Below are 19607 nucleotides of genomic sequence, written 5' to 3'. Positions count from 1 at the left end.
TAGATTCGTCTCCACATATTTTAACTTGAAGTTCATGTTTATTTTATTGAAACACTCGTAGTATATGATGTCGTCGGAACTGCCGGTGTCCACCAGTATTTTAGCGATGTCAAAATTGGCCACCATAACCGTAATTACCAGTGCATCAGAGTGGGGTTGCTGATTGCTTCTTGGTCTAGCTGACAGAAAAGGATGAGGGGGACACGTGAGACTCTTTGCACCTCTTCAAGCTGAGCCTCCATCTCGTATAAACGCCGAAGGTGCGCACGAATCACCCTGTCTGCCTCTTCCATTTCTCCGAATAACTCCTTCATCTCTCACAGCTGCCGAAGGTTTGCCTGCCGTGCCCTAATGCAATCTTCACCCGATGGTCCTCCCAGAATCATGCATGCTTATGAAATTATCCTGTGGCACGTGGTCCTTCATGTCGTTTTGCTTTTTTGCTTTTCTCTTACTGGTTCCTTTCGAGGTTCGTTCGCACGCCGAGCAGGGACCAGTTGCGGGCACGAATTCCCATCCTTTACGAACTCTAGTAGATTTTTCGCGCGTATCAACCTTTGGATTTCATCCCGAAGATGCTGGCACTCATTAGTAGTGTGACCATAATCGTAGTGGAAATGACAAAAGCTTCCCAGCGTAGGGCTTCTCTTTGGTACCTCCGCATAAGTGCACGGCCATTTTAGCTTTCAGTGATTCTCTATGTCTACCAATATCTCGCCTGGCGGTGCTACTAACTATACATAACTGTCGAAATGAGGTCCTACTCGCCTCTCGCTTGGTCCTTCTTTTTTAATCGACTGATTCAACCTGTGTATTTTATACTCTTTCTTTTCCTTTCTTCTCTCGCCTCCGTCTTTGGCCTCACCAAATTTGTTATGCTCTGCTTCTTCTGCGTTCATGTACCGTTCTGCCTTTTTTAGCAAAACATTGAAGGAGAGAGGAGGCTTTTTAGAGAGTGAGGTGAAGAATTCTCCCGCACGCAATCCCTGGGCGAGGGCATTGATCAGGACCTCCTCCGAAGTGATTGGTACTTTTAGGGTAGCCGCAATGAACCGCTTGATGAAGCTTCGCAAGTACTCTCCCTCCCTTTGCTTAACCACGAACAAAGTTAGGGTGCTTCTTTTCTGCTTCTTTGAGCTTGCAAAGTGATCCGTGAATTAGGAACTCAATTGATCGAATCCGCTAACCGTGGTGGTTTACAGTTGGCTGAATCAAGTTTGGGCGGCGCCCGCTAACGTGATTGGAAAGACCCTGCACTTTACCCCGTCGGTGAATCGGTGCAATGTTGAAGTGTTGTTGAACCTACAGAGGTGTTCGAACGGGTCGGTAGTCCCAAGGTACTCGTAAGTAACCGGTCGAAACGAGTGCGGCAACTCGGTATCAAAGGCTTATGGGCAGACTCATTTATCTAACACATACCAGACCTGATATAACATACGCCGTAAGTATCGTGAGCCAATTTATGCATGAACCAAACAAGGGAAATGGAAGCGGTCAATAGAATTTTGAGATATCTTAAAGGTAATTCTGGCAAGGGTTTATTGTACTCGAAGAATGATGTCTTAAATGTTGAAGGTTATACTGATGCAGATTGGGTGGGAGATCAAACAACGAGGAGGTCCACATCTGGCTATCTAACCTTTGCGGAAGAAAATCTGGTTACTGAGAAGTAAAAAACAGAAGTCGTAGCACGATCTAGTGCAGAGGCGGAGTTCCGAGGAATGGCTCAAGATTTATGTGAATTGTTAAGATCAAGAGCGTCGTAAAAAAATTAGGGGTAGAATATAAAGTCCCTATGAAGTTGTATTGTGATAACAAGGCAGCAATTCAAATTGAACATAATCTTGTTCAGCGTGATCGAACTAAGCATCTTGAAATAGATCGTCATTGTATCAAACAAAAACTCGATCAAACAGTCATATGTTTTCTGTTTGTCAAATCTGCTAGTCAACTCGCTGATGTCCTCACCAAGGCAGTATCGGGCAAAGAATTTCACAACGTGATAGACAAGTTGGGCATGATAAACATCTACTCACCAACTTGAGGGGACTATTAGCCGAGAAGATTTGTATAGATCCTGAGATTGTATGGATATTATTTATTTTCCTTGTACCTCTATAAATGGTTAATAAAACATACAAGAATTATTCTTCTCTTTCCCGTGTTCAACAGAAAACATGGCCCCAGATGTATTAATTAGGCCCAAGGAGGGGTCACTTTGACCAAATGAATATTTTCAATTAACGTTTGATTGTTGCCAATCAGTAATATCATCTTTCATGATCTTCTCTCTCCCCGTCGAAAAAGTAATGATGCTCTGATTTTGGGAGTTTTCTGCCAAAAGAAAATTATCCATGATTTGTAGGGATTCTTGATTATACGACAAAACCAATTTTTCCTATCTAGGTGCAAATATTCCGCCACCATTCCCATGAATCCCGTCGCCGGAGGCCTAAATTTCTCGGGTCTCTGTGATGAAGATCCAACATCCACCGGAGGTAGTTTCACCCCACCCCGATCAACACTCTTCGCTTGTCGGACTATCGCCTTCGCCATTGAAATAGCTTTCAACCATTCACCATAAGGAGTATGTTAATCCTTATCCCCTGGCGAAAGAGTATATTGCATGGCACAACCACCAGAGATATGATCCAAACAACCACCAGAGATATTGCATGAGATTCTTTATTTTATTTTATGGATAATATTTGTATTTGGAAACATGTCATTCAACAATCATTGTTCTAAAGTTAGCTAAAAAGGAACTGATGTGTTTGATTATACATAAGATAAATTAAATACAATAAGATAAATTAAATACAACAAAATTGTAAAATTTTATAATTTGGAGTCAAACCACTTGTTTCAAACTGATCTACATTCAAATTTCAACATTATTTAAACCGTTAAATCAGACAAAAATCATAGTTGTTAGAAATTGCTGATATAGATTATTTATGATTGTATAATGTTGACCAAATTTGTTGGTTTTTATTGGGACAATATTAGAATTTACAGAAACTATTTATTTTGGCTTGTTGTGTTGAGAAAAAAAAGATAATATTCATAAATAAATAAAAATGTGATGAAAATCACATAAATCACACAAAATGTGATTGAAAAAAACGCACAAATTCCTCATCTATGATGAAATCGGACAAAATCACCTCAAATTATGATGAAATCGCACAAATAACCACCCAAAAAATATCATAAATGTCGATATCGCGATATCGAATGATATTTACCGTTATTTACGAACGATTAATAAATACGCTGATTGTTGAGTTATATCGTTTCAATAAAAAACTTGATTGTATCACGATATTGACTATATTGTATAGTCGTGTTTTTATAAAAGAAAACAAATATATAATGCAATCAATGAATATTACAAAATATCAATTTCAAACAATCTATGAAATTTTTGAATGCAACCAAAAAGCTCTAACAATCCATAACAATGATAATAATAGTAAAATAAAATAAAAAGGTATCCATAGAAAATAGAATTTAATTTGTCTATGATGTTTTAGTGCATTTATATCACAATACATTTGCATTAATTAAAACTTCTGAAATGGATCAAACTCGGGGCTTTCAGAGGAGCCTTCTCCACGACCATAATTGCACGACATATATGCATTGATGGCTCTCGTCGATCCACCTAATTCTTCCCCATCTTCCATCGTGCCAGCAACATGCGGCGGCAAGGGGACATAATACCCCATCGTCGGCGCCGCCAGTGATGCTGGTGCTGGTGGCGACCGCACCATATGAGCACCTTGCGGCTGCTGATGGTTAACGAAGCCACCATTATCGTCGTCACGCCTAACAAACTGCCCCAACTGAGTCATGGAGCCTCGCTCGAGGTCCTGCTGGGCTCGATGCTTATTGAGGAAAACGATGAGGGGATCTATGTAGTCGCCGAAACCCAACGACGTCATTGCCGCAAGCACGTCCTCCGGAGTGACGGTTTTTCGGTAGTCGCGGTGGCACCGGTTGTTCGCCTCAGCAGTAATGAAGTCGATGAACTCGGAGACGCACACTTGGATGGCCTCCTTTGCATCGTCGGCGATTTTAACGTGGTCGGGGAGGACGCACCGCATGATGCGAGCGATATTTGTTGTCGGCATGTATTGGTCTGCCTCTCTTTTGACGCCTTGGTGTTGCTCTTGGTTCACCTCTCCGGGCGTGGCATTGGTTGGGGCGTCCGGGATGTTGACAACATTGGTGGCGGTGGCGACGACGTTGGGGACGCCCCCTTCCCTAATGACAATGCCTGAAATGATATATTTAAATTTGTAAATAAAATATACACATGACAATGTAATAATGACATAATATAGAGGGATGCGATATAGGATCGACATATGCAATGCAATAAAGAAAAAAAATAATATTTTTCAAATCTATAAAAGCAAAATAAATTTAAAAACTCGAACTTATTCAAAAAAATATGTATAAAATTGAGTAGCCAATTTTCTGTTACTTGTTGTTCATGTTTTATATATGACCATCTTTTATTATCGTGATTGTGTACAAAAAGCAGAGCATATAGGTATGACGAACTTATGAAGTGGTTTGATTTTTGTCCAATAACTAACAACAAACAAATTATGTAAAAGTCACGTACAAAAAACTCACTTTTATTGCACTAATCTCTCACACACTGTGATATTCTATTATATTTTATATTGCAATTTATGTTTTATTTTATTTGAAATAACTGTATATATGATGTCATTAATATACATACACCGTTTATCGATAAATGAAATACAATTATATAATACATATATAAAATAAATATTCATCGAATTGACAAAAAATATGAGGATTATATTGTATCAATTTTATTACAACCAATTTTAACCACATTAATTAGAACCCTTTCTGATTTTATCCGTATAGAATCACATTTGTTTTGTAATAAAATAAAGAATTACTCTTTATTATGAAAAAAAAGTTGATTGAATATATTAAAATACTAATTACAATGCATTGGATTATTTTGAAAAAGAAAAAGAAATTAAGATGAAATGAGGAAAATTGAAATCCAATCATTACATGAACAATTTTGTTTTTTTAATTAACGTTTGTTCTATCCTAGACAAAAAAAATTCAAAATATCATAAAAAGTAAAAGATGTTAAATATAAACGAAATCTGAATAGAATGTGCTACACAAAAACGACAAAAATAAATAAAATCATTTTTTATACAATTCACACAAGGAGATCCCTGAAGCATGAAAAAAATTTACGAACTTGAACCACACCAATTCGCTAATAGAAGAACGATTTGTGGATTTTTTTAAAAGAGTACCATAAAAATTAAAAAACTTTACTCGTCAAACATACAAGAAATCGGAATAGAATGATATACGAAAGCGAGAAAAAAAATCATTCTTTTACCCAATTCACGCAAGGAGATCTGTGAAGCATCAAAAAGATTTGCGAACTTAAATCGCACAAATGTGCAAGTAAAAGATCGATTATCAAAAAACTATTTCCAACCAATTAACACGTATTTTTTACTACGACAAATAAGAAACGTGAACATAAAAATAAAACACAAATCTATGCACATTGTTCATATAGATTTAATCTTAAAAACAAAATATTAGGAAACAGGAGTGTAATTTTTACCAGATGTGCCTGCTCTTCTGGTGTACTTATGTTCTATGTTTGAGCTTCCTCCTCTCTCCATTTCTTAAAGTTTTACTTTTGATTCAAACTGTATGTTTTTTTCACCTTCTCTCTTTTGTTCACACAAATGTAACAAAATATTTTTTTTATGCCTTTTACTCTTGTGTGTGTGATGAGCTGTGAAGTGTCAGAGGCACAATTGCATTCAATATATAGATAAGTGAGACCTTTGAAATGAGTCCACAAGGGTGAAATTAGGGTTGTGAAAGGTAGAGGAAAAATGGGCAAAAAATATTAATTGTTGTTTCTAAAGCCTAAGATATACGTGTATGAAGCAAAATTGACAAAAATAAGTGAAAAAGTGTGCAAAAATTTATTGAAAATCCTATGAGGCAATATTACATGTATATGATTTTTTACACTTCCGATTATTTATTTATACTAAATAAATGGAATTAATCTTGATTTTGATGCTACCAATTACTCGTCGTCAAATGCTAATATAGAAATAATTCAAAATTTCACTAGGTGGGATAGACACGACTTAATTACGACAGCTATTTAATCCGTCTTAATAGTGAATTGTTGAATTGTTATGATAATAAGATTTTCAAATCTTGTAAAGTTGTAAGAATAAAATTATTGCATTTATTTATTTGCAAGGTTGAACAAATTAATTTTTATATTTTTCGAATTCTAATAGACAATAAAATATAATATAAAATATTGACGTCAGATGTTTTATTAAGTCAGATTATACGAGATAGAGTTAATAAAAATTATCCGACTTCGATATAGCCAAATCTCCATTTGCAAGATCTTTTTTTACCTCTATTTTGTGGTCTTTGTCAGTTCTCGAGTGGGAACTATTGAATTCAAACAAGTTCGTATTTTGTTATAGAAATTTTACAAAGGAGTGTTGTGTAAAAAGAAAACATTAATTTTATATTAATTACAATTTAGTATGAATGTTTAAAGTCTCATCGTCATCTTTGTATCTTTTTTTTGTCTAGAGTTACTTGTTTTATTTTTAAATTCGATAATGAACTTAATATCCATGGCCCATGATTGGAAAATACTTGTTAGTACTGAAATGGTCTTAATTGATGAGGAGGTTGTGAATGATTTGTCATGTTTTTATATAGAAATTTGCACTTGTGATCCCTCAAGTTTATACCGATTTTACATTTGGTCCTCCATGTTCAGGGAAAACACATTTGGTACCTCATGTTTAAATAATTTAACACTTTTGGTTCTTTCCATCAATTTTATCGTTAGTCCGTCAGTTAAGAAAAAATTGGACACATGCTTGATCCTGTTATTACTGACGAAAAATTGACAGAAATGACAAAGTGTTGAATTTTTGAAACATGAGTGACCAAATGTGTTTTTTGCGAACATGGGGGACCAAATGTGAAATTAGTGTAAACTTTAGGGGTGAAATTTGTATTTTCCCCTATGTTTGTATCTTAACTTCAAGATTCATATTTTATAATATGGTGGCAAAATACAAGCTACATAAAATGAAATCACTTTGAGTAAATTAGTGGAACGTATAAATGAATGTAATAGTTGTAGTTATAATATTCTAATTCATTATATTATACAACTTAATATATTGATTAATTGTGTTAAAGCTATAAAATATAACCAATTTTATTGGTTTTGTGCATACTTATTAAAATACTAGTTTTAAAAGGGAAAAATACAAATTTCATCCCTCAATTTTGCAACGGTTTCACATTTGGTTCTCTATGTTCACAAAAAATACATTTGGTTACTCATGTTTTAAAAATTCAACTATTTTAGTCTTCTCCATCAATTTTCCGTTACTAATAACAGAATCAAGCATGTGGCAACACTGGCTAATTGACGGACTAACGGTAAATTGACCAAAAATGTTAAATTATTGAAACATGAACATGGGACCAAAAGTGAAATCGGTGCAAAATAAGGGGTAAAAACTGTAAATTTCCCACTTTAAAAATAAGCAAATTTTGTGGTTTTTGAATGTAAAGTTTGACTAAAAAACGGTAATTAATGTTGTATTTCGAAGCAATAAATAAATAAAGTTTTATGATATATAATCTTGTAATTCCTCCCAATTTAATTTCGTTAAGATTAGTAAATAGTTCGATTTCATTATCAAAACCATGTTCCATGTCGTTATTCATTCAAGATCAATACGTTCAGTCCCCCAAGGGATGGCCTAGAGGTTGGAGCAAGTGAGCCTATTTCAATTGTCCCAGGTTCGAATCCCCGTGCCAAAGGTCGGTAGGTGGAACTTGTCACACATGGTTAGCTAGTGGGGTTTACATTTCTCATATGATTTGCAAGCTATTGTACGAGAGTGTAGGTTTACCCAGTGCAACTTTGGTTGGCTGCGGGTTCCTTCATTACCAAAAAAAAAAGATCAACATGTTCAATTATTTTTTATATGAAATACGAATTAACTTATTTTTTATAAGAATTTTCTTTCTTTAGTTCAATTATTTAATAATTGGTTCATTTGGTTTGATTAAATGTTTATTGTTTGGGGGTAAATCAGACTATTCCATATTAGCCTATTTTATATTAATATAATAAATAATTTGAAGTGAAAAGGGTAGATGCGTAATTTCTCAAATTAATATTTTATTCATTTTTCTAGGAAACCCAAAATCACTTTTTGATTCAACGGTTCAGATCTAATCTATTGAAAATGAATAGTAATTTAGGGGTATCTAACCTCAGCCAGTTTTTGAGCTATCTGACGCTAGAAGCATCCTAATAACCGAGTGAAAGAATTCAATGCCTCCGAATTCATGTACTTTAAATATAGAGCAAATGACAAAAAAACCCATCACATGGGACTTAAATGTACATTGGTCCACAAAAAAAAGTCTCTCAATTAAACCCATCCCCCATGTCTTTAGTCTAAAATACCCTCCATAATATAATTCTTATCAATTTCATCCATTATGCTCTAACTTCCTTAATATTACACATTGACCCCATTTAAACAAATATATCACATTAACCCCCAATTTTTTTTTTTCAGAAAATAATTTTTTTTCGCCAAGATTCCGGCGTTGACTTTTTTATAATTTTTTTTCTGAATTTTTTTTTTCCGGCAAGATTCCGGCATTGACTTTTTTTTTTTTTTGAAAACTTTTTTTTTCCTGAATTTTTTTTTCCGGTCGGTCAACCACCGTTGACCGCCGGTCTCTGGCGTTGACTTTTTTTTTGTCGATAGTTTTTTTTCTTAGAAAAAAATATTTTAATTAATATTACTGTATTGGCTACTAAATTACTGTATCAGACAGTAATATTACTGTTTGGGAAAATAATATTATGAATATTATTTTCTCGAACAGTAATATTATTGTTTAAGACAGTTACATTACTGTTGGAGACAGTAATTTAGCAGCCAAGGCAGTAATATTAATTAAAATATTTTTTTAAGAAAAAAAATTTCAAAAAAAAAAAAAAAAGTCAATTAACAGTTAAAATACCGTCTCCGACAGTTAAATAACTGATGGAGACAGTAATTTAGCAACGAATACAGTAATATTAATTAAAAATATTTTTTTTAAGAATAAAAAATTCAATTAACAGTTAAATTACTGTCTCCGACAGTTAAATAACTGCTGGAGACAGTAATTTCGCAACGAATACAGTAATATTAATTAAAATATTTAACAAAAAAAAAAGTCAATTAACAGTTAAATCACTGTCTCCGACAGTTAAATAACTGCTGGAGACAGTAATTTAGCATCGAAGACAGTAATATTAATTAAAAAAAAATTGAAAAACAAAAAAGTCAATTAACAGTTAAATTACTGTCTCCGACAGTTAAATAACTGCTGGAGACAGTAATTTAGCAGCCAAGACAGTAATATTAATTTAATATTTTTTTAAGAAAAAACAAAATTATAAAAAAAAAAAACAAAAAGTCAACGCCGGAGACTCGGCGGTCAACGGTTGTTGACCTAACGGAAAAAAAAAATTCAAAAAATAAAAAAAAGCCAACGTAGGAGACCGCCGGTCTCCAGTGGTGGCGAGTCAAAATTGGGGTCAAAATTAAAATTAGGGTTAAAATTGGTTTATTGATAAAATTTGGCTAAATTGGGGTGTAAATCATGAAATTGGAGTTGAATTGGGTTTCAATTAATTGGGGGTAATTTTGGTATATATAAAAAGGATTTTCCTTATTTGCAAATAAGTTTGAATGGGCTGGATTTATTTGAAAGATAAAAAAGTTGAATGTCCCTCTTTTAATTAAGTGCCCTTGTCATGGGCCTATTTGCCATTTGCCCTTAAATATAACTTGTATAAAATCATAGATCTTTGAATCCCGAGATTTTATGGATATTATTTATTTTCCTTGTACCTCTATAAATGGTTAATAAAACATACAAGAATTATTCTTCTCTTTCCTGTGTTCAACAGAAAACATGGCCCCAGATGTATTAATTAGGCCCAAGGAGGGCTCACTTTGACCAAATGAATATTTTCAATTAATGTTTGATTGTTAATCCGTAATATCATCTTTCATGATCTTCTCTCTCCCCGTAGAAAAAGTAATGATGCTCTGATTTTGGGAGTTGTCTGCCAAAAGAAAATTATCCATGATTTGTAGGGATTCTTGATTATACGACAAAACCAATTTTTCCTATCTAGGTGCAAATATTCCGCCACCATTCCCATGAATCCCGTCGCCGGAGGCCCAGATTTCTCGGGTCTCTGTGATGAAGATCCAACATCCACCGGAGGTAGTTTCACCCCACCCCGGTCAACACTCTTCGCTTGTCGGACTATCGCCTTCGCCAGTGAAATAACTTTCAGCCATTCACCATAAGGAGTATGTTAATCCTTATCCCCTGGCGAAAGAGTATATTGCATGGCACAACCACCAGAGATATGATCCAAACAACCACCAGAGATATTGCATGAGATTCTTTATTTTATTTTATGGATAATATTTGTATTTGGAAACATGTCATTCAACAATCATTGTTCTAAAGTTAGCTAAAATGATTGTTAAGGAACTGATGTGTTTGATTATACATAAGATAAATTAAATACAATAAGATAAATTAAATACAACAAAATTGTAAAATTTTATAATTTGGAGTCAAACCACTCGTTTCAAACTGATCTACATTCAAATTTCAACATTATTTAAACCGTTAAATCAGACAAAAATCATAGTTGTTAGAAATTGCTGATATAGATTATTTATGATTGTATAATGTTGACCAAATTTGTTGGTTTTTATTGGGACAATATTAGAATTTACAGAAACTATTTATTTTGGCTTGTTGTGTTGAGAAAAAAAAAGATAATATTCATAAATAAATAAAAATGTGATGAAAATCACATAAATCACACAAAATTTGATGGAAAAAAACGCACAAATTCCTCATATATGATGAAATCGGACAAAATCACCTCAAATTATGATGAAATCGCACAAATAACCACCCAAAAAATATCATAAATGTCGATATCGCGATATCGAATGATATTTACGAACGATTAATAAATACGCTGATTGTTGAGTTATATCGTAAAAAACTTGATTGTATCACGATATTGACTATATTGTATAGTCGTGTTTTTATAAAAGAAAACAAATATATAATACAATCAATGAATATTACAAAATATTAATTTCAAACAATCTATGAAATTTTTGAATGCAACCAAAAAGCTCTAACAATCCATAAAAATGATAATAATAATAAAATAAAATAAAAAGGTACCCATAGAAAATAGAATTTAATTTGTCTATGATGTTTTAGTCCATTTATATCACAATACATTTGTATTAATTAAAACTTCTGAAATGGATCAAACTCTGGGCTTTCAGAGGAGCCTTCTCCACGACCATAATTGCACGACATATATGCATTGATGGCTCTCGTCGATCCACCTAATTCTTCCCCATCTTCCATCGTGCCAACAACATGCGGCGGCAAGGGGACATAATACCCCATCGTCGGCGCCGCCAGTGATGCTGGTGCTGGTGGCGACCGCACCATATGAGCACCTTGCGGCTGCTGATGGTTAACGAAGCCACCATTATCGTCGTCACGCCTAACAAACTGCCCCAACTGAGTCATGGAGCCTCGCTCGAGGTCCTGCTGGGCTCGATGCTTATTGAGGAAAACGATGAGGGGATCTATGTAGTCGCCGAAACCCAACGACGTCATTGCCGCAAGCACGTCCTCCGGAGTGACGGTTTTTCGGTAGTCGCGGTGGCACCGGTTGTTCGCCTCAGCAGTAATGAAGTCGATGAACTCGGAGACGCACACTTGGATGGCCTCCTTTGCATCGTCGGCGATTTTAACGTGGTCGGGGAGGACGCACCGCATGATGCGAGCGATATTTGTTGTCGGCATGTATTGGTCTGCCTCTCTTTTGACGCCTTGGTGTTGCTCTTGGTTCACCTCTCCGGGCGTGGCATTGGTTGGGGCGTCCGGGATGTTGACAACATTGGTGGCGGTGGCGACGACGTTGGGGACGCCCCCTTCCCTAATGACAATGCCTGAAATGATATATTTAAATTTGTAAATAAAATATACACATGACAATGTAATAATGACATAATATAGAGGGATGCGATATAGGATCGACATATGCAATGCAATAAAGAAAAAAAAAAATTTCAAATCTATAAAAGCAAAATAAATTTAAAAACTCGAACTTATTCAAAAAAATATGTATAAAATAGAGTAGCCAATTTTCTGTTACTTGTTGTTCATGTTTTATATATGACCATCTTTTATTATCGTGATTGTGTACAAAAAGCAGAGCATATAGGTATGACGAACTTATGAAGTGGTTTGATTTTTGTCCAATAACTAACAACAAACAAATTATGTAAAAGTCACGTACAAAAAACTCACTTTTATTGCACTAATCTCTCACACACTGTGATATTCTATTATATTTTATATTGCAATTTATGTTTTATTTTATTTGAAATAACTGTATATATGACGTCATTAATATACATACACCGTTTATCGATAAATGAAATACAGTTATATAATACATATATAAAATAAATATTCATCGAATTGACAAACAATATGAGGATAATATTGAATTAATTTCCCCTATTTATTACAACCAAATTTAACCACATTAATTAGAACCCTTTCTGATTTTATCCGTATAGAATCACATTTATTTTGTAATAAAATAAAGAATTATTCTTAATTATGAAAAAAAAAAGTTGATTGAATATATTAAAATACTAATTACAATGCATTGGATTAGTTTGAAAAATAAAAAGAAATTAAGATGAAACGAGGAAAATTGAAATCCAATCATTACATGAACAATTTTGTTTTTTTAATTAACGTTTGTTCTATGCTAGACAAAAAAAATCAAAATATCATAAAAAGTTAAAGATGTTAAACATAAAAGAAATCTGAATAGAATGTGCTACACAAAAACGACAAAAATAAATTAAATCATTTTTTATACAATTCACGCAAGGAGATCCCTGAACCATGAAATTTTTTTACGAACTTGAACCACACCAATTCTCTAATAGAAGACCGATTTGTGGATTTTTTAAGAGTACCATAAAAATTAAAAAACTTTACTCGTCAAACATACAAGAAATCGGAATAGAATGATATACGAAAGCGAGAAAAAAAAATCATTCTTTTACCCAATTCACGCAAGGAGATCTGTGAAGCATCAAAAAGATTTGCGAACTTAAATCGCACAAATGTGCAAGTAAAAGATCGATTATCAAAAAACTAGATCCAACCAATTAACACGTATTTTTTACTACGACAAATAAGAAACGTGAACATAAAAATAAAGCACAAAACGATGCACATTGTTCATATAGATTTAATCTGAAAAACAAAATATTAGGAAACAGGAGTGTAATTTTTACCAGATGTGCCTGCTCTTCTGGTGTACTTATGTTCTATGTTTGAGCTTCCTCCTCTCTCCATTTCTTCAAGTTTTACTTTTGATTCAAACTGTGTGTTTTTTTCACCTTCTCTCTTTTGTTCACAAAAATGTAACAAAATATTTTTTTATGCCTTTTACTCTTGTGTGTGTGATGAGCTGTGAAGTGTCAGAGGCACAATTGCATTCAATATATAGATAAGTGAGACCTTTGAAATGAGTCCACAAGGGTGAAATTAGGGTTGTGAAAGGTAGAGGCAAAATGGGCAAAAAATATTAATCCTTGTTTCTAAAGCCTAAGATATACGTGTATGAAGCAAAATTGACAAAAATAAGTGAAAAAGTGTGCATAAATTTATTGAAAATCCTATGAGGCAATATTACATGTATATGATTTTTTACACTTCCGATTATTTATTTATACTAAATAAATGGAATTAATCTTGATTTTGATGCTATGAATTACTCGTTGTCAAATGCTAATATAGAAATAATTCAAAATTTCACTAGGTGGGATAGACACGACTTAATTACGACAGCTATTTAATCCGTCTTAATAGTGAATTGTTGAATTGTTATGATAATAAGATTTTCAAATCTTGTAAAGTTGTAAGAATAAAATTATTGCATTTATTTATTTGCAAGGTTGAACAAATTAATTTTTATATTTTTCGAATTCTAAAAGACAATAAAATATAATATAACATATTGAGGTCAGATGTTTTATTAAGTAAGTCAGATTATACGAGATAGAGTTAATAAAAATTATCCGACTTCTATTTAGCCAAATCTCCATTTGCAAGATCTTTTTTTACCTCTATTTTGTGGTCATTGTCAGTTCTCGAGTGGGAACTATTGAATTCAAACAAGTTCGTATTTTGTTATAGAAATTTTATAAAGGAGTGTTGTGTAAAAAGAAAACATTAACTTTATATTAATTACAATTTAGTATGAATGTTTAAAGTCTCATCGTCATCTTTGTATTTTTATTTTTTTTTTGTCTAGAGTTACTTGTTTTATTTTTAAATTCCATAATGAACTTCATATTCATGGCCCATGATTGGAAAATACTTGTTAGTATTGAAATGGTCTTAATTGGTGAGGAGGTTGTGAATGATTTGTCATGTTTTTATATAGAAATTTGCACTTGTGATCCCTCAAGTTTATACCGATTTTACATTTGGTCCTCCATGTTCATGGAAAACACATTTGGTACCTCATGTTTTAATAATTGAACACTTTTGGTTCTTTCCATCAATTTTATCGTTAGTCCGTCAGTTAATAAAAAATTGGACACATGCTTGATCCCGTTATTACTGACGAAAAATTAACGAAAATGACAAAGTGTTGAATTTTTGAAACATGAGTGACGAAATGTGTTTTTTGCGAACATGGGGGACCAAATGTGAAATTAGTGTAAACTTTAGGGGTGAAATTTGTATTTTCCCCTATGTTTGTATCTTAAATTTAAGATTCATATTTTATGATATGGTGGAAAAATACAAGCTACGTAAAATGAAATCACTTTGAGTAAATTAGTGGAACGTATAAATGAATGTAATAGTTGTAGTTATAATATTCTAATTCATTATTGATTAATTTTGTTAAAGCTACAAAATATAACCAATTTCATTGGTTTTGTGCATACTTATTAAAATACTAGTTTTAAAAGGGAAAAATACAAATTTCATCCCTCAATTTTGCAACGGTTTGACATTTGGTTCTCCATGTTCACAAAAACCACATTTGGTTCCTCATATTTTAAAAATTCAACTATTTTAGTCATCTCCATCAATTTTCCGTTACTAATAACAGAATCAAGCATGTGGCAACACTGGCTAATTGACGGACTAACGGTAAATTGATCAAAAATATTAAATTATTGAAACATGAACATGAGACCAAAAGTGAAATCGGTGCAAACTGAGAGGTAAAAACTGTAAATTTCCCACTTTAAAAATAAGCAAATTTTGTAGTTTTTGAATGTAAAGTTTGACTAAAAAAGGGTAATTTTGTATTTCGAAGCAATAAATAAATAAAGTTTTATGATATATAATCTTGTAATTCCTCCCAATTTAATTTCGTTAAGATTAGTAAATAGTTCGATTTCATTATCAAAACCATGTTCCATGTCGTTATTCATTCAAGATCAATACGGCCAGTCCCCCAAGGGATGGCCTAGAGGTTGGAGCAAGTGAGCCTATTTCAATTGTCCCAGGTTCGAATCCCCGTCAAAGGTCGGTAGGTGGAACTTGTCACACATGGTTAGCTAGTGGGGTTTACATTTCTCGTATGATTTGCAAGCTATTGTACGAGAGTGTAGGTTTACCCATTGCAACTTTGGTTGGCTACGGGTTCCTTCATTACCAAAAAAAAAAGGATCAACATGTTCAATTATTTTTTATATGAAATACGAATTAACTTATTTTTTTATAAGAATTTTCTTTATTTAGTTCAATTGTTTAATAATTGGTACATTTGGTTTTATTAAATGTTTATTGTTTGGGGGTAAATCAGACTATTCCATATTAGCCTATTTTATATTAATATAATAAATAATTTGAAGTTAAAAGGGTAGATGCGTAATTTCTCAAATTAATATTTTATTCATTTTTCTAGGAAACCCAAAATCACTTTTTGATTCAACGGTTCAGATCTAATCTATTGAAAATGAATAGTAATTTAGGGGTATCTAACCTGAGCCAGTTTTTGAGCTATCTGACGCTAGAAACATCCTAATAACCGAATGAAAGAATTCAATGCCTCCGAATTCATGTACTTTAAATATAGAGCGAATGACAAAAAGGCCCATCACATGGGACTTAAATGCACATTGGTCCACAAAAAATAAATCTCTCAATTAAACCCATCCCCCATGTCTTTAGTCTAAAATACCCTCCATAATATAATTCTTATCAATTTCATCCATTATGCTCTAACTTCCTTAATATTACACATTGACCCCATTTAAACAAATATATCACATTAACCCCCAATTTTTTTTTTCAGAAAATAATTTTTTTTCGCCAAGATTCCGGCGATGACTTTTTTTTTTTTTAAATTTTTTCTTTCCTGAATTTTTTTTTTCCGGTCGGTCAACCACCGTTGACCGCCGGTCTCCGGCGTTGACTTTTTTTTTGTCGATATTTTTTTTTCTTAAAAAAAAATATTTTAATTAATATTACTGTCTTGGCTACTAAATTACTGTATCATACAGTAATATTACTGTTTGGGACAGTAATATTATGAATATTATTTTCTCGAACAATAATATTATTGTTTAAGACAGTTAAATTACTGTTGGAGACAGTAATTTAGCAGCCAAGGCAGTAATATTAATTAAAATATTTTTTTTTAAGAAAAAAAATTTCAAAAAAAAAAAAAAAAGTCAATTAACAGTTAAAATACCGTCTCCGACAGTTAAATAACTGATGGAGATAGTAAATTAGCAACGAATACAATAATATTAATTAAAAATATTTTTTTTAAGAATAAAAAAGTCAATTAACAGTTAAATTATTGTCTCCGTCAGTTAAATAACTGTTGGAGACAGTAATTTAGCCACGAATACAGTAATATTAATTAAAATATTTAACAAAAAAAAAAAGTCAATTATTAGTTAAATTACTGTCTCCGACAGTTAAATAACTGCTGGAGACAGTAATTTAGCATCGAAGACAGTAATATTAATTAAAAAAAAATTGAAGAAAAAAAAAATCAATTAACAGTTAAATTACTGTCTCCGACAGTTAATAACTGCTGGAGACAGTAATTTAGCAGCCAAGACAGTAATATTAATTAAATATTTTTTTAAGAAAAAACAAAATTATAAAAAAAAAAAGTCAACGCCCTTGTCATGGGTCAAAATTAAAGTTAGGGTTAAAATTGGTTTATTGATAAAATTGGGCTAAATTGGGGTGTTTATCATGAAATTGGAGTTGAATTGGGTTTCAATGAATTGAGGGTAATTTTGGTATATATAAAAAGGATTTTCCTTATTTGCAAATAAGTTTGAATGGGCTGGATTTATTTGAAAGATAAAAAAGTTGCAAATAAGTTTGAATGGGCTGGATTTATTTGAAAGATAAAAAGGTTGAATGTCCCTCTTTTAATTAAGTGCCCTTGTCATGGGCCTATTTGCCATTTGCCCTTAAATATAACTTGTATAAAATCATAGATCTTCGAATAGGATACTCAAAACCTTGCGTTGAGAAATATTATGCAGCGGAATATAAATGACACAAGTTTTAAATCATTATCTACAAATATAATATAATATCCATGTATTTACGCATAAAATATCCAAGTTTTATTCTTTACGCATAAAATATCCCTCTATAAAATTTTATTACTCGAAGCAAATCAAAGTTATATGTGTTTTTACATATATGTGTATTCTTTACACATAAAATATGGGTTTTTTGCAAAAACCACTCCTGTGTAATCTTGAATTGCTGAAAACGACCTCGTGTTAAAATAATTAGCAAATACCCCCCTATAAAAATTAGTCAAAGGCAATAAGGCCCTTAGGAGCTCACCGTGCACTTCACTCGCCATGGATGAGAGTGGGGGTTCGTTTTTTGACACGAAATACCAAAATGCAACTAGAAATTTTATAAGTACCAAAATGAAGTTTTTAAAATTTTCAATTTAGTCCTTTATATTTTCAATTAAGCCATCTTCTTCAACCTAAAGAGTAGCCCTCCACTTTTTCACCATGATTTTTTCCAGCCAAAACCATCAACCAAATCCATATATGAACATGAAGTTCATTTCTATTCCAAATCCAAGAAAACTAAAGGGAAGAAAAACGGCACATCCATGCCCAAACAAAAAAATATACAAAAACCCTTCAAAGAACTTTCTTCCAATTTCCGTAGCATTTTCTTTCAATTTGTGAAAACTTAATTCGTACATTCAGGAAGAAGAAGAAGAAGAATGTCAAACTCGAAGAATCATTTCCGTCGTTGCCTTTCAATGCCACCACCGCTATTTTATCTTCTGAATCCACAATTTTCGTGTGCCGAAAATGGCCGTTGCAACACTTTTTTCTTCGGATCTGAAAAAAAAAAGAACAAAAAGAAAAGAAAAAAGGAATCCCCACCCACCATTGTCAGCAACCATTTTTCTCCTTTTCCTAGACGTGCAATGAAGAGGGGAGAAGCTGGTTTGCTCCGTTTTGTGTGATCTTTTTTTTCATTTCTTTTTGTTTAAAACTGAAAATTACTAAAAACGTATTAGGGGTAGTTTAGTCATTTTATACAAGTCAACCATCAATTTTGAAGTAAGTGGCAGTGTGCTTCGTAAAACACAACATAGGGGGGTCCTTGCTAATATTTTTAACACGAAGACTTTTTCGGCAATTTGAAATTTCACAGGGGGTTATGTGCAATTAGCTCCATAAAATATCTATATATATATTTTAGGGAAAAATACAGTTTGCACTCCTAAACTATGGGGTCTGTCACAAACACTCTCCTAAACTACAAAACGTAACAAAATGACCCCTATAATTTTTGGTCAACGCTTAAGCAACTTACACCGTTAGTTTTCGTATGCATTTACTTCTTTACCCTTAAAATATATTTGAAATGTTAGACCCCATTTCCTATTAATATGCACAACTTTCTAAGCATCACCCCCACCAACAATTCTCCTGGTTTTTTTCTTCCTCATTTCTCAGACTTCTCTCATCCCTCTAATACGGATTAAGTTCTCGATTTTTCATGTCAACCGTTCCGGCGAAAATATTTTTCGGCAGAGGTTTTTTCTCCACTTCATCTCCCTATGTTGCTTCATCCCCCTTCGAGCTTCTTTTTTAGTTACGGTTTCACCCAATTCACTCCTCCGTCGTTCTCGACTTCGTGTAGCCTTGGTCCTGCTCGCCGGACCTTTTTGCTTGCAACGACGCACTATTGTTTCGTCTTGGCCGGAGGGAGTAGGGTTTGTTAAATTTTAAAGCAATTTTAGATTGATTGCATCAAGATTGAATCTTGGTTCTTGATTGGAGGGGCCGAAATGTGAATTGTATTTGAAT

At 33.0% G+C, this 19607-nt stretch overlaps 2 protein-coding genes across 2 annotated transcripts; both read right to left on the bottom strand.

The window, feature by feature from the left end:
- Positions 1–3566: 3566 nt before the first annotated feature.
- Positions 3567–5711, bottom strand: LOC105972142 (uncharacterized). Its single transcript, XM_088817927.1, has 2 exons — positions 5651–5711; positions 3567–4282 (listed from the first exon to the last, which is right to left on the bottom strand). The coding sequence occupies exons 1-2, from the start codon at positions 5709–5711 to the stop codon at positions 3567–3569; spliced, it is 777 nt and encodes a 258-aa protein (XP_088674053.1).
- Positions 5712–11466: 5755 nt separating this feature from the next.
- Positions 11467–13614, bottom strand: LOC148770593 (uncharacterized). Its single transcript, XM_088817926.1, has 2 exons — positions 13554–13614; positions 11467–12182 (listed from the first exon to the last, which is right to left on the bottom strand). Exons 1-2 carry the CDS (start codon positions 13612–13614, stop codon positions 11467–11469), a joined length of 777 nt encoding a protein of 258 aa, XP_088674052.1.
- Positions 13615–19607: the final 5993 nt, after the last annotated feature.

Source organism: Erythranthe guttata, chromosome 5 (assembly GCF_056151865.1).
Source record: "Erythranthe guttata isolate IM_541 chromosome 5, IM_541, whole genome shotgun sequence".
NCBI lineage: Eukaryota > Viridiplantae > Streptophyta > Magnoliopsida > Lamiales > Phrymaceae > Erythranthe > Erythranthe guttata.
The sequence above is the reverse complement of the archived record's forward strand: the minus strand, read 5'-3'. Positions and strand labels throughout refer to the sequence as shown.

Excerpts from the sequence above, each read along its gene's own strand:
- LOC105972142 (XM_088817927.1), bottom strand. The coding sequence starts at position 5,711 with ATGGAGAGAGGAGGAAGCTCAAACATAGAACATAAGTACACCAGAAGA. Across the intron at positions 4,283-5,650 it reads CAGAAGAGCAGGCACATCTG|GCATTGTCATTAGGGAAGGG; the intron begins GTAAAAATTACA and ends ATATCATTTCAG.
- LOC148770593 (XM_088817926.1), bottom strand. The coding sequence starts at position 13,614 with ATGGAGAGAGGAGGAAGCTCAAACATAGAACATAAGTACACCAGAAGA. Across the intron at positions 12,183-13,553 it reads CAGAAGAGCAGGCACATCTG|GCATTGTCATTAGGGAAGGG; the intron begins GTAAAAATTACA and ends ATATCATTTCAG.